At 37.5% G+C, this 24,271-nt stretch overlaps 1 protein-coding gene across 1 annotated transcript in view; it reads left to right on the forward strand.

The window, feature by feature from the left end:
• Positions 1-22,891, forward strand: part of Xk (X-linked Kx blood group antigen, Kell and VPS13A binding protein) — a 46,790-nt gene extending 23,899 nt beyond the window's left edge. Inside the window, exon 3 of the mRNA XM_075958342.1 lies at positions 18,065-22,891. Within this exon, the coding sequence (XP_075814457.1) occupies positions 18,065-18,939 (875 nt within the window). The 3' untranslated portion in view covers positions 18,940-22,891. The remainder of the gene's footprint in view (positions 1-18,064) is intronic.
• The last annotated feature ends 1,380 nt before the right edge of the window (positions 22,892-24,271 follow it).

A 24,271-nucleotide genomic window follows, 5' to 3' on the forward strand; every position in this document is an offset into this window, starting at 1 on the left:
TTTGCTGTATATAGCTTTTATTATATTTAGGTATGACCCTTGTATCCCTAATCTCTCCAAGACTTTTAACATAAATGGATGTTGAATTTTGTCAAATGCTTTTTCAGCGTCTAATGAAATGATCATATGGTTTTTTTCTTTCAGTTTATTTATATGCTGGATTACATTGATAGATTTTCGTATGTTGAACCAGCCCTGCATCTCAGGAATAAAGCCTACTTGATCATAATGTATAATTTTTCGGATGTGTTCTTGGATTCGGTTTGCCAGTATTTTGTTGAGGATTTTTGCGTCGATATTCATGAGTGAGATCGGCCTGTAATTCTCTTTCCTGGTTGAGTCTTTGTGTGGTTTTGGTATCAGAGTAACTGTAGCTTCATAAAAGGAATTTGGTAGTGACCCTTCTGTTTCTATATTGTGGAATACATTGAGGAGTATAGGAATTAGGTCTTCTTGGAAGTTCTGGTAGAATTCCGCATTGAACCCATCTGGCCCTGGGCTTTTTTTGGTAGGGAGGTTTTTGATAACAGCTCCTAATTCTTCGCGACTTACCGGTCTGTTTAGATTGTTCACCTGGTCCTGGTTTAATTTTGGTAAATGGTATTTATCTAAAAAAGTGTCCATTTCTTTTACATTTTCCAGTTTAGTGGCATACAGGCTTTTGTAGTAAGATCTAATGACTCTCTGAATTTCCTCTGTGTTTGTGGTTATGTCCCCCTTTTCATTCCTGATCTTATTAATTTGCGTGTTCTCTCTCTGCCGTTTGATTAGTTTGGATAGGGGTTTATCAATCTTGTTGATTTTCTCCAGGAACCAGCTTTTTGTTTCATTGATTCTTTGTATTATTTTCTGTGTTTCTATTTTGTTGATTTCAGCCCTCAGTTTGATTATTTCCAATCTTCTACTCCTCCTAGGTGAGTCTGCTTCTTTTTTTTCTAGAGCTTTCAGGTGGGCTGTTAAGTCTTCAATATGTGCTTTCTCTGTTTTCTTTAAGTGGGCACTTAGTGCTATGAACTTTCCTCTTAGCACTGCTTTCATAGTGTCCCATAAGTTTGAGTATGTTGTTTCTTTATTTTCATTGAATTCAAGGAAGACTTTAATTTCTTTCTTTATTTCTTCCTTAATCCAGGTATGATTCAGTAGTTGACTGTTCAGTTTCCATGAGTTTGTAGGCTTTCTGGGGGTAGCATTGTTGTTGAATTCTAACTTTAATCCATGGTGATCTGATAAGACGCAGGTGGTTACTAATATTTTTTTGTAACTGTGTAAGTTAGCTTTGCTACCGAGTATGTGGTCAATTTTCGAGAAGGTTCCATGAGCTGCAGAGAAGAAGGTATATTCTTTCCTGTTCGGGTGGAATAATCTATAGATGTCTGTTAAGTCCATTTGCTTCATTACCTCCATTAATTCTCTAATTTCTCTGTTAGGTTTCTGTTTGATTGACCTGTCCATTGGTGAGAGAGGAGTGTTGAAGTCTCCTACTATTAGTGTGTGTGGTTTGATGGCTGCCTTGAGTTTTAGTAATGTTTCTTTTACATATGTGGGTGCTTTTATATTAGGGGCGTAGATATTCAGAATTGAGACTTCATCCTGATGAATTGTTCCTGTTATGAGTATAAAATGTCCCTCTCCATCTCTTCTGATTGATTTAAGTTTGAAGTCAACTTTGTTAGAAATTAGTATGGCCACACCTGCTTGTTTCTTAGGTCCATTTGCTTGATAGGCCTTTTCCCAGCCCTTTACTCTGAGAAGGTGCCTGTCTTTGTGGTTGAGGTGTGTTTCTTGTAGACAGCAGAATGTTGGATCCTGTTTTCGTATCCAATCCCTTAGTCTGTGCCTTTTTATAGGTGAGTTGAGCCCATTGACATTAAGTGATATTAATGACCAGTGGTTGTTAACTTCGGTCACTTTTTTAGTAGTAGGGTTTGTGTGTTTCCCTTCTTTGAGATGCGCTGGTGAAAGGTCTCTAGATGACTGAGTTATTGTGGGCATTGTTGGACTCCTTGGTTAGTGATTTTCCTTCTATAATTTTCTGTAAGGCTGGATTTGTGGCTACGTATTGTTTAAATTTGTTTTTATCCTGGAAAATTTTGTTTTCTCCATTTATAGTGAACGAAAGCTTGGCTGGATATAGTAGTCTGGGCTTGCATCCATGGTCTCTTAGTTTTTGCAGTACATCTATCCAGGACCTTCTGGCTTTCATGGTTTCCATAGAGAAGTCAGGTGTAAGTCTGATAGGTTTACCTTTATAAGTAACTTGGCCTTTTTCCTTTGCGGCTCTTAATATTCTTTCTTTATTCTGTATATTTTGTGTTTTGATTATTATGTGGCGAGAGGATGTTTTCTTTTGATCCAGCCTATTTGGTGTTCTGTATGCTTCTTGAACCTTCATAGGTACCTCTTTCTTCAGGTTGGGAAAGTTTTCTTCTATAATTTTATTAAGTATATTTTCTGTACCGTTGAGCTGCACTTCTTCTCCTTCTTCTACTCCAATTATTCTTAGGTTTGGTCTTTTTATTGTGTCCCAAATTTCCTGAATGTTTTGTGATGAGAATTTGTTGGTTTTGCTGTTTTCTTTGATCAGTGTGTTTATTTTCTCTATGGTATCTTCAGTGTCTGATATTCTCTCTTCTATCTCTTGTAGTCTGTTGTTAGTACCTGTCTCTGTCATTCCTGTTCATTTACCCAGATTTTCCATCTCCATTCTTCCCTCGGTTTGTGCTTTCTTCATTGCTTCCATTTCATTCTTCATGTCTTGAACCGCTTCCCTAACCTGTTTGATTGCTTTTTCTTGTTTCTCTTGGTTTTCTTGCGTGTCTTTGAGCGATTTATTCATTTCCTCTACCTTTTTGTTTGTAATCTCTAATTGTTTATGGCAGTTTTTCACCTCCTGTTTAAGGTCCTCTATTATTTTCATAAAGTTAACTTTTGAGTCGATTTCTTCTATTTCTTCAGGGGTAGGGTGTACAATTCTTCTTATTTCGGGTTCCCTGGTTTCTGGTGGTGTCATGTTGCCTTTCAGGTTGTTGGAGGAATTCTTGTATTGGCGCCTTCCCATCTCTTCCTTCAAATGGAGCCAGGAGAGGCCTGGTCTCTTGGTCCAGTCTTTGCTGTGATTGACTCTCTGGGTATATCTCTTCAGTGTAGAAGTAGGAACCGTTCCCGACCCGATGGGATTCCTCAGCAACTAAGCAGGGCCGCCAGTAGCCCAATGATCCAGGGCCAACAGGATGAATGGAGCAAGGGGGGATGGTATCCAGGAGCGCGCAGGAAGCCTGGCGCCAGAGCTGAAGGTGCCCGGCTCCCTTACAGGGGACCCTGAGGCCTGCCCGGTAGGCAGGCACTCACCGCTCTGGGTGCGTCGCCTTAGTTTAGGAGCTTAAAACTGTACTTGAGCACTGGTCCTAGCATACAGCAGGGCAGGGATGGGGAGGGGTGCTGGGGGGGCGGCTGGGTCGTGCAAAAGAAAGACAGCCCTGCAGAAGGAGGTGGGGGAGGGGGTTTGTGCTCTCTTCCGGGACAGTCCGCCCCTGGATAGCACACACTCACCAGTCCTGATGGGATTCCTCAGCAACTAAGCAGGGCCGCCAGTAGCCCAATGATCCAGGGCCAACAGGATGAATGGAGCAAGGGGGGGATGGTATCCAGGAGCGCGCAGGAAGCCTGGCGCCAGAGCTGAAGGTGCCCGGCTCCCTTACAGGGGACCCTTAGGCCTGCCCGGTAGGCAGGCACTCACCGCTCTGGGTGGGTCGCCTTAGTTTAGGAGCTTAAAACTGTACTTGAGCACTGGTCCTAGCATACAGCAGGGCAGGGTTGGGGAGGGGTGCTGGGGGGCTGGGTCGTGCAAAAGAAAGACAGCCCTGCAGAAGGAGCTGGGGGAGAGGGTTTGTCCATACACATTATTCTAACATTTATAGTTGGTTGAATTGCAGATGGAGAAGCTGTGCATAAAGAGTCATAACTATACTTGTATTGACACCATTTTCCCTACTGAAGTTAATATAGACAAAACTAAGCACCTCTTTTGTTTTGATGTTTTTGCCTGTGACTTATCAATACTGACATAGCAAATAAAGGTAATTTTCACTTCTCAGTCTTTTCTGTTTCTGTACTCTGTGTACTAAGTGAGAAAATGAAGAGTTGATTAATGGCTGGGTATTCATAAATAAACAAGGTGAACACATAAAGAGTTGAACTGACTCGCATAGCCATATATTTTTGCAATGTTGAGAATGGAATCCAGGGCAGCACTCATGTAGATGTTTTAGTATGGACAATAGTCACTAATGTTAGTGACCTTTCCTCATTAAGGCTGATTCTTCAGTTAATATAGGAAACTAAGAAAGCAGGTTTAAAGATTCAGTCTATATATTTGCATATATAAGTAGCTTTTACTGCTTTCTACATGTTGAAAGCTATTTCTGACATTTCTAATTGTACTTCAAGAGGCCTAATGATGATTTAGGCTCAACAAGCAGAAAGGAATCGAATCTTCTCTGGGAGGAATAATAAGAAACATAAATTCAACACATCTTACACCAAGGTTAGTACAAAGATACATCATCTGATGTTCATTATGTTACAGAAAATTGGGACAATAGGCTCATGCCTTTAGGATCTCTGAGAATTAGTTTCCTTTGGGCTTCACTTCAGGGCTTGGAGTTATTATCAGTTTCTATGAACATTTTTGTATCATGGTTTACATGTAGACCAGAATCCAAATATCAGTGTTGATTAAAGGAAACATTTGTGTGTATACATTCATACGTTGATGATGTACTAGTAAATGAAGAATATTAATACTGCTTCACCTATAGTGTTTATTGGTTTAATAATAAATCTTTGCTACTAATTTATTCAATAAATAATTATAGAATAGCCACAACTAGTTTGGACATTGTGTTTAAGGCTTGGTTGCTAACCTGTGGCACTATTGGGGAGGTTACATTCCAGTACACCCAGTTTACATCATGGGAGCATGCCCTTGAATGAAATATTGAATCCTTGATCCCTTTTCTGTGCTTTCTGACTGCCATGGGGAAAGTTGTCCCTTTGACCACACATTCCCAGCTGTGATGTACTACATTGTCATAGGCTTCAAAAGAAACCTTTTATCTTTTGAAGTTAATTATTTCAGGTACTTAATTATAGCCATACAAAGATTTCTAATACACCATATGCCAGACATCAGTGAATAATACAAGATTTTTGCCTTTGTCCACTTTTAGTCTATCAGGTATATCAATTTAATGTGTCTTTTTATCTAAAAATAGGATATTGGTAGAATGATGAAATAAGAGCACATTTTAGGCTGTTACTGAAAGTTTCAGTTACTAGAATTTTTTTAACCATAGTGAGCACAGAATAATGCATTTTAAAACAAAGAATGATAAAAAGATGGGGGGGTTTACTGAAAAATATGGGTTGATTAATAGAGGTTAGAATATGTCTGTCTTTAAAAAAAGAATATGTCTATCTTGTTAGGAAAGAGAGAAAATAGCTTGTTTTAACCACAGGGGTTCCAGTGGTCATAGATGGTTCTTTACAAAGTTCACTGTACACAGGACACTGCATTTATGAGGGTTTGCCATACCTTGGCCTAGCTTTGGATATGCAGCTGAATGGAGAACCTCTGCATTGCATTCTGGATGGCTGTAAGAGAGCCTATTAGAGGGCCCCACACAGAAGTACAGGGACTTCCTTCCTTCGTCTAACTATAAAAGCCAGAGTTTTCTTGTCCAGCTCAACTCACTGATGCTTCTGTCTGCCTGAAACAGGGTGATAAGGAAGGAGGGTGACAAGTTGGAAGGGCAGATAAAGGAGTGTGTTCCTGCCCTACCTCTTTCTGGGCATTGCTTATGTCTTGGGAGGTGATTCCTAGAAACCAGTTTAGTGACATAAGGCCTATCCATTTTCTGGGCATAGGCAGCATCATTTCAAAATACTCATCTAGTAGAAAGCAGGTGGGAATGTGGGCTCAGTGGAAACAAGGAAGTGTGATTAACTTGACAAAAGAGTCAGGGAAGATTCTCTAGTCCCAGTGCTGAGTAGTTATAAGGATAACACACTCTTTCACGTCTCTCATAGATGATAGAGATTAAAAAGGAGAAGCTGAGAAATAGACCTGCTTAGGTTTATTTAGGTAGGAAATCCAACTGATTGAGATCAAGCTTCTAGAACAAGAATGCTCAAGTTTCAATACCAGTACTGTTCACTGGGCTGAGCAGTACCAGGGAGATTATTGATCATCAGTATATGAGAATAATAATTATCTACTTGATATTGATACTATAGCATTGCTAGAATTAAGTGACCAGCACTTGTAAAATTCTCACAATAAGCCTTTGGCATGAAAAAAATCACAGTACTTTAGAGCACAAAAGGAGACAGTCTTATGGTCTTATTGAATTATTTCTGGGGAGGAAAAGAGTAAAATGTTCCAAGATTTCCAGGAAGTGTAGAGTATACAGCTATGTTGACATCATATGGGTTGTAAACTGATGGGTCAAAATATTTGTTCTGGCAGTCTGACAACTCAATAAAATATAAGTTTGTATTTCAGGAAAAGTTATCAATTCTGAGTAAGAATCTGCTAATAGTAGCTTATGTTCAAGAGCAAGAAAATGGTAAAAGTAATGTTTTTGTCACTAAGATTTGAAGATTTTGATAGCTGAGAATTTCTATTTGTACTGGTTATAGCTGTAAAACAAGCTATACTGCAGGATGTAAGTAGACCTTGCTACTGTGCTTATGTTTTTGACATCTGCCAGAAGCCTTAGAAATACCTCTGCAGCAACTTCACAATGGCAGTGAAATGATATTCATTTTTGTCTTTAAAACTTCAGTTTAATAAACATTTATTGTTACATACATGTATGAGAGTTATCATGTAGTATTTGTTTTTCTTTGCTTAACATAATGATGACAGGTCCCATCCCTTTTTCTGCAAATGTCATGATTTTATTTTTCTTAGAGTAATTTAGTGATTGTACCTGACAGTTTGAATTTTCATTTCCAAATGACTAATGATTTTGATTTCATTTTCACATTTTCAGTTGCCATTGTGATGGCTGTGTGTGGTTGAAGTGACTTTAGTCTTTTGTACCCTTTTAAATTTGCATTTTGTAGCTGCAGAGACATCTTAGTGATGCTTTTCCAGAAGACCCAAATTTGGGTCCCAGTACCCACATAACAATTCGCAACCACATGTAACTCCAGTTCAGAGAGGTCCAGTGTTCTCTTCTTGTTGTATAGAGGAACAGGCTGCGTCTCACCCAGCTCCCGGCCGCCTGGCTAGCTTATACCTTGAAATAAAAACACACAAATTATATTCATTTAAACACTGCCTGGCCCATTAGTTCTAAACTCTTATTGGCTAACTCTTACATATTCATTTAACCCATTTCCATTAATGTGTATCGCCACTCGACTATGGCTTACCAGCATGAGTCTAACCAGCTTCCCTCTTGGAGAGGAGAGTCATGGTATCTGCTACACTGCCTTCTTCCTCCCAGCATCCAGTTCTCTTTTTCCTGCCTATCTAAGTTTTACCCTATCAAAACGCAAAGGCAGTTTTCTTTATTTAACTATTGAAAGCAACACATAGAAAGAAGATCCTCCTACATTTCCCCCTTTTCTGTTTAAACAAAAAGGAAGGCTTTAACTTTAACATAGTAAAATTACATATAACAAAACAGTTATCAAGCAAGAATTACAGTTACAATATTTATATCTATTTTATCTTTTATCATAACTAAGGAAAACTGTAGCTATCTACTTATTCTTCAACTCCATCAAAGACTCCAGAAGGATATAATATTACCTAAGTAAACAGGAAGTGCATTATAAGCAACTTCCAAAACTCTAGAAATGACAGAGACATCTCGCTGCCTGGACAGTCACTCAAAGTACCATTGGGGCATCCATCTTCAGCCTTCAGGCCCATAGTATCCAGCAGACTTTTCCATGAAGCAGGAAATTTTAAAGACAGTTCAGTCGCTTTCTTTTGTATCCTGTAGAATGTCTCACAGACTCTTTCATGAACCAGGAACCCTGAAGGGTCTTCGCACCTTTAGGCAAGTTCAGCAGTCCTCTCTCTGCAGGTTCTTTGTGTTCAGTTAAGCAGTCCAGGCAAGAGCAGTTTCTTGCCCAAATGGAGCCTCTTCAATGCCCATCCTCCTCTTGAAGTAGCTGGTGCTGCCAGAAGCAGACGTGTCTCATTGTCATGAAAAGCCGTAAGTGAATAAAACATTTAAAATGCCATATTCTGCAGTCTTTGAAAGATATGAAGAATGCTATTTAACTGAAATATATCTCTATATCTAGAACATCTAACTAACATGACTACAATCTTGACTAATATTGATGATTATTCGTTAACAACCTATATTTTTATCAAACATTACATTTTTAAATGAACTACACAATCACAATACCTTAATCAAGATCAGAAATATACATATAAAAGATTGAACTTAAATTTATATCAATAAACCAAGACTCATACCAATGCAAATTAATTATATCTATATCATCTCCCACTTTAAATGTAAAGAACATTTATAATAAATACTTGGGAATATGGGTGTAGTTTTTTTCTCTCCAAACTACTTCGTGCTGTATGGGGGCACCATTAATCAGGTCTTTCATGGTGTATCCTGTTTGCTAGGTTCCTCTCAGTCAGCAGTTAAGCAAAGTATTTTTATTATTATTATTAGTATTAAAAATTTCCACCTCCTCCCATTTCTCTCCCCCTCCCCCCATTCCCCCTTCCTCTCCCTCTTCAGTCCAAAGAGCAGTCAGGGTTCCCAGCCCTGTGGGAAGTCCAAGGTCCTCCCCTGTCCGTCCATGTCTAGGAAGGTGAGCATCCAAACAGGCTAGGCTCCCACAAAGTCATTACATGCAGTAGAATCAAAACCCAGTGCCATTGTCCTTGGCTTCTCATCCAGCCCTCCTTGTCAGCCACATTCAGAGTCCGGTTTGATCACATGCTCCATCAGTCCCAGTCCAGCTGGCCTTGGTGAGCTTCCATTACATCAGCCCCTCCATCTCAGTGGGTGGGTGTACCCCTCGCGGTCCTGACTTCCTTGCTCATGTTCTCCCTCCTTCTGCTCCTCATTTGGACCTTGGGAGCTCAGTCCAATGCTCCAGTGTGGGTCTCTGTCTATCTCCATCCATCGCCAGATGAAGGTTCTATGGTGATATTGCATTTATTATTTATGTAGTGTGTATGTGTGTGCTGTAGTGGCATGTATGGAAGTTAGAAGACAATTTATATGAATCCTTTCTCCTCCTACCACGTGGGTTCCAGGGACTGAATTCATTGTCAGCCTTGGTAGCAAGTCATTTTGCCAGCCTGTGAGCCCTTAATTTAATTGTATTCTCTAGTTCTCGAATTTTAATTTGAGTTTCTAAAATGGTATGCTAAAATATCTTACCATATAACTTCACAAGCATATTAATTATAGTTTTTATGCTTTGTTAAATAATTCTAAAGCTGCATTTCTTCTAGGTTTGTTTTTATAATCCATTGATACTTGTATGTAAGAAATTTTTGACTCTGTTGTTTATGTGCCATTTTAGGTTTAATTTACTCTAGACATGTGTATACAGGAGTTGAGATGGTTTGAGACTCTAGATAAGTTAATTTACTTCATGTTGAGGCCTTGAACTAGCAAATCAATGTGGGTGGATCACAACTTCAGTCAACTGGAATCTGTATTTCAGTCTTTGTGAGGGCTCAGTCTATTTTTCAGTCACATTTAAACCCAGTGTCTTAGTGTTACCACCTGAAACCTTGTGATATATACCAAGGCCATTTTGAGGCTAAATGTCAATATTTACTCACAAATCGAACAGGTTTGAGCGACTGCTGAAAGTTTCATTCCAGTTTTTAATCTCTTAGTATCAATTTTTATTTGAGTAAATATTTTGTAGGAAAAAAACTGCTTCAGAATTTTTCTTAGGGACCTTTCTTCTTTCTCATATCTTAAACCTCAGAAATTTTCCTTGCTTTGGTCAGTTTCTGATGTCTTTCAATGCATAATTGATCAGTTGTCATTTGTTTATGTAGGAATATTGGAATAAAAAATTGATCTTTTTTGTCATCATGGAAATCCTTTCTGGTTTTGCCTTTTTCCCCCTTTCATTTTAAGTGCCTGTTGACAGGTATGTATAAATATAATGTTTTATTATATAGTATATCTGTTTGTACAGATTTAACTAGTGAGTTTGGGGGAATACCTTTATGACAAGATAAAATTTATGAATTTGATCCATAGTTCTGAAATAATAGCAATCAAAGAAAATTTACATTTACCACTTAGCACATAAAAATACCTTTAAATCATTTGGAAAATGGAAATTAAAGTTTCAAGAAAAGTCTTCACTTTATTTAGAATGGTTAAAATGAAAAGTTAGATAATAAATGATGTTAGTGAGAATATAAATAAATTTTATTCTTTATACTCTGCTTGTTGTGATGTAAAATGCTATAACTGCTTTGGAAATCAGGCTGGCAGTTCTACATATAAAACTACTATACCATCCAATAATTCCTATCCAGTCAAAGGGAAAAATATGTGTGCACAACGATTTGTACGTTATTATTCTCAGCAGCACAGAACTGGAAAAAACTCACATGTTACTTGGCAATAAAAAGGAATGACGTATTGATACATGCTGTAACATGTGTGAACCTTAAAACTAATAGGTGGAAAAATGCTTTCATTATATTATTTCACTAGTAAGAAATTAAAAATTAAGGAAATCCATAAAGACAGAAAGTAGATTGGTTGTTGCTTAAAACTGGTAGAGGGATGGTTCATGATGAGAGGACTAAAGAACTCAAAGAATTATTTGCAATATGTTGGCAAAGGTTTGTATAAGCTTATGGTGATGATGATCCCTCTTTTTGTTAATTAAATTCATTTATTTTACATCCCAACTGCAGTTTCCCCTCTCTTCCCACCTCCTCTCCCCTCCCCTCTACCTGCCTTTTCCAGTCCACTCCTCCTCTGTTTCTATTCAGAAAGGGGTAGGCCTCCATGGGTATCAACAAAGCATGGCATATCAAGTTGAGGTAGGACTAAGCTCCTCCCCTTGTAGTAAGGCTGGGCAAGGCAACCAATATGAGCAATAGGTTCCCAAAAGGCAACCAAAGCATTAGGGACAGGCCGATGATGATCCCTCTTACTTTCAGCCATTACTTTTTTAGTTTGCTCGGAACTTTCAGGGTCAGGCTGGGAATTAAATTATAATAACACTGGATTCTAGAACATGTATTTAAAGCTAACCCTAAAGTGAAAGTGGTAGAAATTAGCAAGAACAGTGATCATTTGACTGGCCAGGAAACTATAACACTACCAAGATAATTCAGACTTTTTTAGCCATTGGTTGGGTCCCATGTCCAGAAATAACACTTAAATTAACTTCTTTAATTACTCACGAGGTCAGAGAAGACTACCTTGTTCCTATATATTCCTATTAAGCAGGCCTTTCATTTATTTTAAATAGCATCTCTAGATTGCTGGCTTAAACTTCAGCAAGTTTAAATTTCCAATATGGATTCTAATTCTCTGGAAATGTTGGGAAAAGGTATAACTTTTTAACTTAGGAAAAATGCATGAAGGCAGACAGATTCACATAAGAAATCCATAATCCGATAAATTGCCACATGGTAAAGGTGTTTGGGAGTTCTTATTGTTTGCTCCAACTATTTTTTGGAGGAGTGTTAAATCTGAAGGTTCCCATCAGTAGTGAAAAGAGATGATTTGTACTACATGCAATTAGTCATTCTTGTGTTATGCTTACATATATTGGTTGCCTTTTTCTGCCAGCCACTGTTCTGGGTGTTGGTGGTAAAGTCTCTATGAAAGAGTAGCTACCTTGAGAAGATTGCATTCTAATAGGAAAGAAAGTAACCTACAAAAGTCAGGTAACGAGATAAAGGTGGCTGTGAAAGCTTGATACATAAGCAGTTATTTGAGCTTGGGAAAACCTAAGAAGCATTTAGCACAACTGAACATTTGTAGTTGAATGATGTCTGAAAAAGGCATCATTGATGAGATGATAGCAACTGAACCTTGAAGAATAAATGAGGAAAACTATTCATGGTACCATACTCCTGCAATGCCAGCAGCTTTCAGGAAGTAGAGACGGAAGAATCGGAAATTTTTTGTCACCCTTGACTATATAACACATTCAGAGCCAGCTGGGACTACATGAGACACTGCCCTTTCCCAAAAGGATAAATAAAGATACTTAGGCAAATAGAAGAGGTAGGTGGCTAGTGGTATCAAAATATAAGAACACATGGGAAGAGCCTTATGATAGTCACATATGACACAATGAGAAAAGGTGAGAAGAAAATTCTAAGAGCCAGGTATCTTAAACTTGAATGTTCCTACAAATCACTTAGCAAATGCTGTGAAACAGATTCTAATTCAGTGACATGAGCTGGGACGCTTCTAACAAACTCTCCATGTTAAAGCTGTTGGATTAGCAAGAACAGAGATCTATTTGGATAGAATGAGAGAAGAAGTTAGAAGAGTTCTAGCTACATATATATATATAGATATATATATGTAGATATATGTATATATTTATATACATATATCTACATATATATGTAGATATATGTATATATTTATGAATAGGGTGATATGTGGTGATGATATGTAAGTGATTGTTTGGGAACTGAAAGTGTTGCTCTGTGTTTTGGGGGTGGTATTTTGCTTTTTGAGGTACCTACGGGATATCTAGCAAGAGAAATATGACAGGCATCAGGCATAAGAGGAGTGGGGGGTTAGGAAGTGAGTATTTTGATTAGAAACAACAACTCAAGGGGATTTCCTGAAAAGTGTCCAGGAGTATATATAGTGGCAGACAAAAGAAAATACAGGGTAAAGGGGTATCCTTTCTTCTTTCATCTGCCTGTCTCTGTTCCCATTCCTTTTTTATTTTCCTTTCCCTCCATTATCCCCTGTCATCCCTTATTATTACATAAATCTCCCAAAACAATTTTGTACAGTTGTGAAAATGAAGAATAATTTTTAGATGCAGCTGACTCAAATAAATTAATAATACTCAGATAAAAGAGCCAGCATTTAGAGAGCAGTTGAAAATTTGGAGAACAGCAAAACTTGATACAATAAAGATTTTGAAAAGAAAAAAACAGTCATGGAGTGTAGTAAGGCAACAACCAAAGATCTAGATAAGACACACTTTGTTTACTGAACTGATAGAAACAATTGTGAGATTTACTGAATCTCAGAGTCTGCTTGAAACTTGAATTTCTAGCATTTTACTGTGTGTGTCAACTATTTCCAGTTTCCCTTACCTTTACACTCCATATCCCTTTAGGCTTTCTCCATTCTTGACCCACCCCTATAACATGGCCCACTATTATTTTGAGACAGGGTCTATTAGGTACCTGATGATGGATGGCCTTGGATTTACAGTCCTTCGGCCCAAGGCCTCCTAGGATTACTGTTATACACCAACATGCCAAGCCCATTGATTTTATTAAAGTCTGTTTGACCTAAGCATTTCATGAGTTCAGTGGTTTGACTGAAAATTTGGTTCTCAGCTATGTTCATAGCAGCTTTGTTTATCACATCCAGAACCTGGAAACAACCTGAATGCCCCTCGATCGAAGAATGGATAAGGAAAATGTGGTACATTTACACAATAGAGTACTACACAGCAGAAAAAATAACGAAATCTTGAATTTTGCAGGAAAATGAATGGAGCTAAAAAACATTATTTTGAGTGAGGTAACCCAGACACAGAAAGACAATTATCACATGTACTCACACATAGGTGATTTTTAAAAATAAAACAAAACCAGCCTACAAACCACAATCCCAGAGAACTTAGACAACAATGAGGACACTAAGACAGACTTACATAAATCTAATCTACATGGGAAGTAGAAAGTAGAAAAAGACAAGACCTTCTGAGTAAATTGGGAGCATGGGGGACCTTGGGGGAGGGTTGAGGGGAGGAGAGAGGCAGGGAGGGGAGCAGAGGAAAATGTACAGCTTAGTAAAAATCAATAAAAAACAAACAAACAAACAAAAGTTGGAGTCTTCAGACAGCAATTACATAACAGAGAAATAACATAGTAGATTCAGGAAATTATTAGAATTATCTTGTTTATTACAATGCATATTTCAGATAAAATATAAATTTAACATAAATAACTATATGTAGAATTGTATAATTTACATTCTAACTATGATGACTAGCTTTTTTGCATATATAGTATTTTATAGTGGAAAATGTTAAGTAGTAAAAGAAAAGGCTTCAATACTAGATCCTTAGGATGTGGGAATCTATAACCATACATATGGAAATTTCTTCATGAATATTTGACATTACAATGTTAACTGTGCTAGCCTGTCAAGATAAATAACTCAGTCCAATTAATTCCTAGTCTGTTATGATTATGAAAAGTTTGTAGTTTTTACATATTATTATTAGATGTCAGTCTTTCCAGTGAATGATAGTAACTAAAACCAGTCTCAAAAACTGAATAAAATTGATACTTTCAGTAAAATTAAGCTTCTTTTTGGGAAATTAAAAAGTAAGGCATATGAGTCTTTAGGTCCATCTAATTTATATATATATATATATATATGAACTCAGAATTTAAGGAGAACTTTCTTGTCATGTATCATTTCAATTAATTTTTTGTGTGTATGTGTATATTCACATTTATGCTGTGATATGTATATGTAGGTCAGAGGACAACTTGGACAAAGTTGGGTTTTCTTTTTCAACTGTAAGGGTCCCGGGAGTCAAACTCAGGTTGTCAGGTTTAGCAGTATGCATCCTTACCTACTGAGAAATCTCACTGCCTTCCTTTATGTATCATTTAGATAGAGGTAATTTTAGTACATATGTGGAAATAAATGTTGTGCATTCTAAGAGGCAGGAATGGGTATTGTACTTAAGGTGATATAGTAATGGCAAAAGAGTAGCATAATAGATCAGTTGAACTGAATATATTATCCAGAAATAGATCCCCTTAGACTCTACATTATTTGATCTTCAACAAAAGAGCAAAGACTGACTATACAATAGGAAAATAATATTTTCAACAATTGCTCCTAGAATAACTGCATATTTTCCATAAAATACACCCATAGAATAGCTGCAAAATGTGACTAAACACAGAACTTTCACTCTTTATAAACTCAAAATAGGTAACAAACCTAAATGTAAAGTATAAAATGGTATAAATGTTAGAAGATAGTATGGGAGAATCTCAAGGGTCTGAGGTTTGGTGATGGGTTTGTAAGTGTAATATCGTAAAAAAAAAAAAAGAATTGATAATTTCAGTTTTCTTTCAATTAAAATTTTATATTCCAGGACACTTTAGGTATACTAGGTATTCAGAACATTGACAACCCCAGATGCTGCTGGGGCTCCAGAGAAACAGATGCATTCTCTTTCATTTTCGGTTGAAATACAAAATGAGATCACCACTGTGATCCAGCAGTCACTACATTTGTATTTCTTCTAAAGGAGCTGAAAAGTTGATACCCACACCAAAGCCTGCATGTGGGTATTTATAGTAACATTATTTATAATTGCTATGACTTAGAAATAACCAAAATATGCTTAAGTTGATAGTTGAAGAAACTAGCATACTAGATAATGGAATATTATTCTCACTTGAGATCTATATAGTAGAGAAAACATAACTAGTGAAAGAAATTAATCTGAAAAGCCAACATAATATGTGATTCCAATCATATGACTTTCTGGAAAATGTAGAAACTATGAATGCAGTAAAAAGATCAGTTCAGAGGATGGAAGGATAACTGTGCAAAGAATTGATGATATTTAGGGCAATGAGACTGCTCTACGATGTCTGAGGCATGTATTATGAATTTACCCAAATCTATAGGATGTACAAGAGTAAGACCTAATGTTAACTGCACTTTCAGTGATAACGATGTGTCTGTATAGGTTCATCAGTTGTGGTGTATGCACTGTTCTGCAGGGTGATAAAGATAATGATTGAGACTGGGCATCTGTGTGGGTTGAAGGTTTTGGGGAACTCTTTGTTCCTTCTGTTCAATTTTGCTACGAACCTAAAGCTGCTCTAAAATAAATAAGAATATGTCAAGACCTTTTTAAAAAAGAAGAATCAACATGAAAGGTATTATCATTTCCATTTTATGGATGAGAAAATAGAAGATGGGGAGGTTGCCATTTTCCCAGTGTAGATTGATGTGGCAAAAGTCAAACCAAGAGCCAGATTCATGGTTCCTAATTCATAGCTGGTGTAGGAGGCCCTTCTGTATTTCTGTTGTTTTCAAAGAAATTGCCTTGGCCTAGTTGATAGGGTGGAACTCAGGTAGGTGGGGAAGACAGAACAGAATTCTGGGAGGAAGAAAGCAGAGTCAGAGTGATGCCATGAATCTCCTGCCTGAGACAGACATAGGTTAGAATCTTTCCTGGTAAGCCACGATCTTGTGGTGATATACAGATTACTAGAAATGGGTTAAATCAAGATGTGAGAGTTAGCCAATAAGAGGCTAGAGCTTATGGGCCAAGCAGTAATTAATTTAGTACAATTTCTTTGTGGTTATTTAGGGGGTTAAGCTAGCAGGTGGCAGGACGCAGCCCGCTCCTTCATAGTACACATAGCCTTTCATTCCTCCTCATGCTAATGGGTGCGGGTGGTAGCATCCTGTAATAAGTTATTGCATTTCTGTTTTGACCACACTCTGTACCCATGAGTCTTAGTGGATGTATATTTATTAGATAATAGAGCTCAAGGCAGATAGTATAGTAATGTGGAACATTATATGATGCTCCATTTAAATGGGCCACATCCTGTGATCTCAAACTGCCACTGTTTATAAGTAATGGATTTACCCATTTACTATAGGCCATTTTAGGAAATAAACATCTAGACCTGAGACATCTGTAAAGACACCTTTCAGTTCGCTGGGTGGTGGTGGCGCACACCTTCAATCCCAGCTCTTGGGAAGCAGAGGCAGACAGATCTCAGTGAGTGCAAGGCCAGCCTGATCTACAGAGTGAGTTCCAGGACAGACTCCAAAGCTACACAGAGAAACCCTGTCTTGAAAAAAAAATCTTTCAGTTAAAAGCAGGTTAACTCTTAGGAGCAAGATTTGTTCCCTTTTCAGCACTCTAACTGAATTTCTATAGTAAGCATCTAAAACAGCCTAGGGTAGAGCAAACATCATGAGTAAATTATTAATGAGTGCCTTCCGTTTATGTGCGTACTACTGGGATGTGCTGAGGGACATCAAGAAGATATATCAGGGGCTGGAGGTGTAGTACTCAGCAGTTATAAACATTCTATTTCAGAGGATCAGCGTTCAGATCTCATTGCCCTCGTCATGTGGCTTTTGAGTACTTGTAACTCCAACTCCAAAGGATCTGGTGCCTCCTTCTGGCGTCTTTTGGAACCACCAATCAGGCATGCATATAAATAAAATAAGTATTTTTTAAAACGGCAAGAGGAAATTAATAGAACAACTGACAAAATCAACATATTTTGTAAAGGACTCTTCATATTTTCATTGATCAAGATCGGCATCAGGAATAAGTTTCAGTCTGAATTGCCTCTGAGGCAAACCCTAAGGAGCTGAGGCATGCATTTGAAGGGAATGTCTAACAGGCATTGAAGGGAATGTGTAATGAGAGAAAACTGAGGGATGGAAAGGGATGAGATAAAAATCACAGTTGGTGACTAGAAGTTAACCTTATGGGCATACACACTTACTCTATTTAACAGGTTAGGAAACTAGCTCTTACTGTAGCTGGAACTCAGTTATTGAGGGAGTCACCCATGCACTTTAATTCCCTAGTGCTTCAGCCTAACAGGAATATGTTTATAGCAGTCCTCTGTGAGTCTGGAAAAAGTCCTCAGGCAGTCTCAGATATCAACAGGTGGAAGTTAGCCTGCATACGTAATACAGAGGAATTTAAAGCCTGTGGGTGGGAGATAGCAGAACATTGGCGATACGATTCCTGGTGGAGATGAGGTTTGACTGTGCTCTTTCTCTTCTCTCTTCAGGCATCATCATGTCCTTGTCCCTGTTGTCCATTGTATATGGAGCCTTACGTTGCAACATCTTAGCCATCAAAATCAAGTATGATGAGTATGAGGTCAAAGTCAAACCCCTGGCCTATGTCTGTATCTTCCTTTGGAGAAGCTTTGAGATTGCCACTCGGGTCATTGTCCTGGTCCTCTTTACCTCTGTCCTGAAGATCTGGGTGGTGGCAGTCATACTTGTCAACTTCTTCAGTTTCTTCTTATATCCCTGGATCCTCTTCTGGTGCAGTGGCTCCCCGTTCCCCGAGAACATTGAGAAGGCCCTGAGTAGAGTGGGTACCACCATTGTACTGTGTTTCCTCACTTTACTCTACGCTGGTATCAACATGTTCTGCTGGTCAGCTGTACAGCTCAAGATCGACAGTCCTGACCTCATCAGCAAATCCCAGAATTGGTACCGACTGCTAATTTACTACATGATGAGATTCATTGAGAATTCTGTCCTCCTGCTCCTGTGGTATTTTTTCAAAACTGACATATACATGTATGTTTGTGCGCCGCTGTTGATTCTGCAGCTACTCATTGCATACTGCACAGGCATTCTGTTCATGCTTGTGTTCTATCAGTTTTTTCACCCTTGCAAAAAGCTCTTCTCTTCCAGTGTTTCTGAAAGCTTTAGGTCATGTCTCAGGTGTGTCTGCTGGTCCTGTGTGAGGAGAAAATCCTCTGAACCAGTAGTAAGTGTAGACACGGACTTAAAGTCATCCACAGATCAAGATCAAGGTCAAGATGAAGATCAAGGTGAAGATCAAGGTCAAGATGTAACACCTTCTACCAGTAGACTAAGTCCTGAGACCACTGAGATGTGGAGTGCTGTTGATCTGTACTCTGCTTAATGGAACCTGAAGTGTCTTTCAAGAAAGGGATATTGTGTTCTGGGTTAATAACTATTCTTCATACAAGTAATGAGCCCCACACAGGGGATAAGGCAGGGAATTAGCTGCCAATTCCTTGTGAGCTACTGCCTTTTATAGAGCTCTTTGATTCGAGGTAGCTATGGAAGGCACTGGGGAAGCCTACTACCCCACAGTTTGTTTCACAGTTGACTCTGTTACATTCTTGCAGGCCTTACTGGCCATTTCATTGACACAGTATACCTGAAGTTTCAGTTGAGCTGGTCATATTCATCGGATATAATAAAGAGAAAGGCTTGTTTTCTACAATGTTGTCTCAGTAGCCTGATCCTTTACTAATACTGAATATAGCTTTATACAAAAGTCACCGTGATAGTCATAATAGGTTACTAGGGATTTTTCAACCTCATTCCTATCATAACTTACAGGGAGAGCTGTTTAAGTTTGTTTTATCAGTATATTCCATTTTCACCTCATTAAGACTTTTTGTACATAACCAGCTGTAGCCACTCTGGCATGCCTAGATTTGGGGACTTTATTCCCTATGATCCATTGGTACAGTTATTTAGGAAAGCTGAGTTTCATTCCACATGTTGAAGAAATTAGGGATCAGGATGAACTGGGGCAGTTATTAGAACATCAAAAATGATGGAAGTTTATACAGATAGAACTGTTAACTTCTCCAAATGTCTGAAGATATTCATTGGTTAGAAGGTAGGCTCAGTTCTCCTCATAAGTCAGTCTTGTCCTATAATTCTGGGAAATTTCTAGTAGAATTAGCTAAGATTAATATTTTAAGAAAGAATAAAATAATAGTTTTCATTCCTATTGCCCCTTTTCTCGTCTGCCAGGGAATTTTTAACAAGACTTACCTCAGTTCACTTGCTGTTGTTTCTAGAAAGCCCCATAGAAGTCTCTTCCCCAATTCCAGTATAAAGGATGTTTTAGTTTTCATGATTTGAAGAGAAAGGAATGTTTTCCTCACTACCACCCGTAGTTATAGGAAGGAGTGAGATAAGCGGAAGATCTTCTTCAGGAAATGCATTTTGACTTGACATCATTATCAGTTAATTTTAATAAGCTCTTCATTTTCTCTTGTGTGTAATTTCTCTTTAATCTGCAGCTATTTGTTTCCATTTTAAGAGTTGGGTGAATATTGTCACTAATCTTCTGACAATGCCTGTAAGCAGTGCTGTTATTTGTACCACTAAAATTTGGACAGTGAAATGTCTAGAAAGACATGGTTATAAAGTTTACACCAATTTAAAATGAGAGTTGTTGCAAAATTTAAGAATTTTTTAAAGATACCTTCATTTATGGATTCTGTGAGACAGAGCAGACATTTACTTCATTTATGGATTCTGTGAGACAGAGCAGACATTTATTTTTCTGACCATATTTATCTGGCTATCATACTAGTAATAATTTGCTTTTTAACCCTTTTTATCACATTGATGAATAATTTCATAAACATGAAAATTTGGTAAAAAATTTTTACTATACTAGAGGATTCATAAAACAGTAAATATTCTTTGACATGTCATTCACACTGTAATATTTATACCATTTTATATGCGTATATATCATTAAGGTCCTACACTGTAGAACATTCATTTTACTTTCATGAAGTATATTTTCTCATTTGTAATTCTCATGGTATTTATAGTTTAAGTCTATGAGAATCCACAGGCAGTACATCCATTTTGGCTACTTTTAAGATATAAAAATGAAACTTAAGATTGTCTGTTCTCTGTTGACCCATGTGCCACTTTTCCTGTCTTTAATAGGACTAGATAAAGTTAGCATATATCATCAAAAGGATACTTTATAGAACAGATATTTCTCTGTGCTTTGTACTTTTCATATTCAGAGGTACAAAACTGTAATACAGGGGAAATTGCCTTTGAAAATATATAACAACTACAGGCAAACCAAAACTAAGGTGGTAAAGGACTCTTGTTTTGGTTATTTCATAATTTAAGGTGTTGAAAATGACAAGAGAGTAGAAGACTGCTCCTAAGCATTTCCAAATGCTTTTTGTCAAATCGCTTCGTTATGTTTCCAGATGCCACATGGCTTCCCTCTTGAATGTGAAAGAGCGCCTTCCCTGAAGATGCGCAGTGACGGTGGGAGAGGCACTGCTACCCTTTCCCAATTTTAGGCTCGAGTCGGCCACCAGCTTGTCACTTTCTAGGAGGTTCGGAATTAGACAAGAGTAAGGACACTTGTATTTTTCCAGCCTGGTTTGGAAACATGACTTAAAATATTTTTAATTCTTAATTTTAAAATATATTATAAGCCCCTTTACTTTAGACAGTTGGTAAGCATCTTGAATGACCTCAAACAAAACTAATAGTGATAAACTGTCACTGAAGACCCAGCTCAAGCTTTATAAAGAATGATTTTTCTTTTTTAGCAAATTAGATATCATTTCAGTCTCTTGGCATATAGGCATTTTCCTACTACAGTCCCAAGTTTACTTAATTACTCTATGCCTCAGTTTCCTCCCTCACCAGATTAAGATGATATACTTCTCCAACTTACCTCACTAACCTGTTGGAAAGATTTTATTAAGTAATAGATACAAAAATATTTTTAAATATTTTCAAAATACCTTTAAAGAATTATTATATTATTCAAGTCAATAAACAGGCTATTGTTTGTGTTCTGTTTTTTTATTTACTGTCTGAACTGAAGTAAGTAGTTCCATCCACGTCAGTGTTTTGAGTGAACATATAGGTCATTGTTCTTCTTTGTAACTGCCCTCTCTTACCATCAGTTGATTACAAAATTTAGTGCTCATAGTGTGTGAAATGGCTCAGCAGGGAAAGGTACTTGCCACTAAACCCATCACCCTGAGTTCCATCCTTGGGACCTACATGGTGCAAGGAGAGAAACAATTTTCACAAGTTGTCTGATTTCCACAGGCACACCATGGCATTCACACGCAGGTTCTCTGTCTCTCTCTCCCCCCACCCCTGCCTCTCTCACACACACACAATTAATATATGCAATGAGTATTTTAAAAATCGCCCAAAGTCCTTAGTACTTGGCAGGGAAAAAAAGACCCAATGGATCTGAGAAACTGCTTCTAGTGGCAAGTAAGTTTATTGTCTTGATATTATATTTCATAAAGAATGTAACAGCATCTTTAGATGATTGTACAGTACAACTTAAATGGCTTATTGAAATCATTAATTAAATGTGAATGTAATCTGTTCAATGTTGTAAATGGGAAAATAAGCATTAGCATCGATTGCCTTGACAACACAGCATTTCCTTGAGATCAATCTTACAACATTAATATGGTCGTATGTGCCAGTACATCTCAGCCAATAGATTGTGGATATGAACTTTTGTGGAGTGCTTCTCTGAGTCACTGGCTCAAATATTGTTTATGTTTCCTCATATAATAAATTAATTTTTAAAAAAAGTTCTTGCATTTTATTTCTTGTATAGTCCTCAAGTGACTTAAAATTTAAGGCCCATTTGAAAGACAAATTTGAAAATGGTTTGTTATGATTATATATTTTAATGTAAGATGGAAATTCCTGCCATAGCATGAGAAATTTAAGAATGCTAACATTGAGCCTTACAATACAGCAGCTGTTCATGAAAACACTGCTTTTTGTGTATGAATTTGCTCAATTTTTTGAAGCCATGATGCTGGGTACTGTTACTAAGATTCTGCTAAATTGTCTGTTGTTGTATATGACACAAAGACAAATGTGATCTATATTTCATATTTTATATATAAAATAAATATATGGTACTTGTATATCATAAATATATATACATAAGTTCTAGATAAACATGAGTGTTATGGTGATTCATAAATATGAGGATGGCTTTAGCTTTTTGTGAACATTATATAAATATTATATGTTTATAAAATCAAAATGAATTGCTTCTGTGTTTGGAAAAAATCACACATTGAAAGGGGTCATTGCAGAACATGAGCTAGATATGGGCTGTTTTTTAATAATTCCTTTGCTGCTGAAGGTGTCCTTTCAGTTTGCAAACATATAGCTATAGGATGGTTTCCTTTAAAAAAAATAGCTTCATTGAAGTATAATTGCTCCACAAAAACACACATATTGAATTTGAACAGTTTAATGAGTTTAGACATTTGCAAACACTCATGATATTATCACCATAGGCAAGATGCCACACCTCAAAAATCTTCATTGTGTTTCATTTTTATTTTTTAAGAAGTTATCTTTTCTCATTTTACATACCAATCCCAGTTCCCACTCCCTTCACTTTCCCCACCACCCTACCCCCATCCACTCCTCAGAGAGAATAAAGCTTCCCATGGGAAGTCAACAAACTCTAGCACATTGCTTTGTTAAAGGACCAAGGCCCTCCTCACTATATCTAGGCTGAGCATGGTATCCCTCTGAAGAGAATGGGTTCCAAAAAGCCAATACAAGCAGTAGAGATAGATCCTGGTCTCAATGCCAGTGGCCCCACAGTCTGCCCCAGCCACCCAACTATCACCTACATTCAGAGGGCCTAATTTTGACCTATACTGGTTCCCCAACTGTCTGGCTGGAGTTGGTGAGCTCCCATTAGCTCAGGTAAACTGTTTCAGTGGATGTCCCCATCATGGTCTTGACCCCATTGCTCATATTATCAGCGTTTCATTTTTATTGCTTATTTTTCTTTTTTGGCAGAACACAACAAGAAAACGACCCTCTTAAAGTTCATAATAATCTTTTAAAAATTTTATGCACAATGTTGTATAGCAGATCTCTAGAATTTACACAGTATAAAGTTGAACTATCATACCCATATAACAACAATGGTTTGTCCCCTAGCTATTGGCAACCACTATCTGTCTGTGTTTATGAGTCTGATTATTTTAGATACCTCATGCAAGTACATCCAAAAAGTATTTGTTCTTCTGTCTGGCTTTTGATTGATATAATGTCCGATAGATTTATTTGTGTTGATAGAAATGGAAGTGCAGTTGTTTTTTTTTAACATCTTGATTTTATTTATTTGGCTATTTATTTATTATTTCCAGAAAAATCATATGGTAATTCTTTTCTTTTTAAATTTTGGGGTCTATGGTGACTGACTGTTCTCCATACCAAGAAGCTGCCATCTTGGGGAATTTAGCTTTGCCCCTTGCAAAAAACAAACAAACAAACAAGAAACTTCCTGTTAGAAATTTTTCTAACAAAAATCCCAATCAAGCCAAATGATGAGCCAAATTAAAGAATGCCAAGGTTTAATGGGATTTCTGCACTCTCGGGCGGCAGCAAGGGAAGTAAGAAAGCAGCAAATGAGACTGGGGGTAAGGGGAGAG

This window comes from Microtus pennsylvanicus, chromosome X (genome assembly GCF_037038515.1).
Source record: "Microtus pennsylvanicus isolate mMicPen1 chromosome X, mMicPen1.hap1, whole genome shotgun sequence".
Classification (NCBI taxonomy): domain Eukaryota; kingdom Metazoa; phylum Chordata; class Mammalia; order Rodentia; family Cricetidae; genus Microtus; species Microtus pennsylvanicus.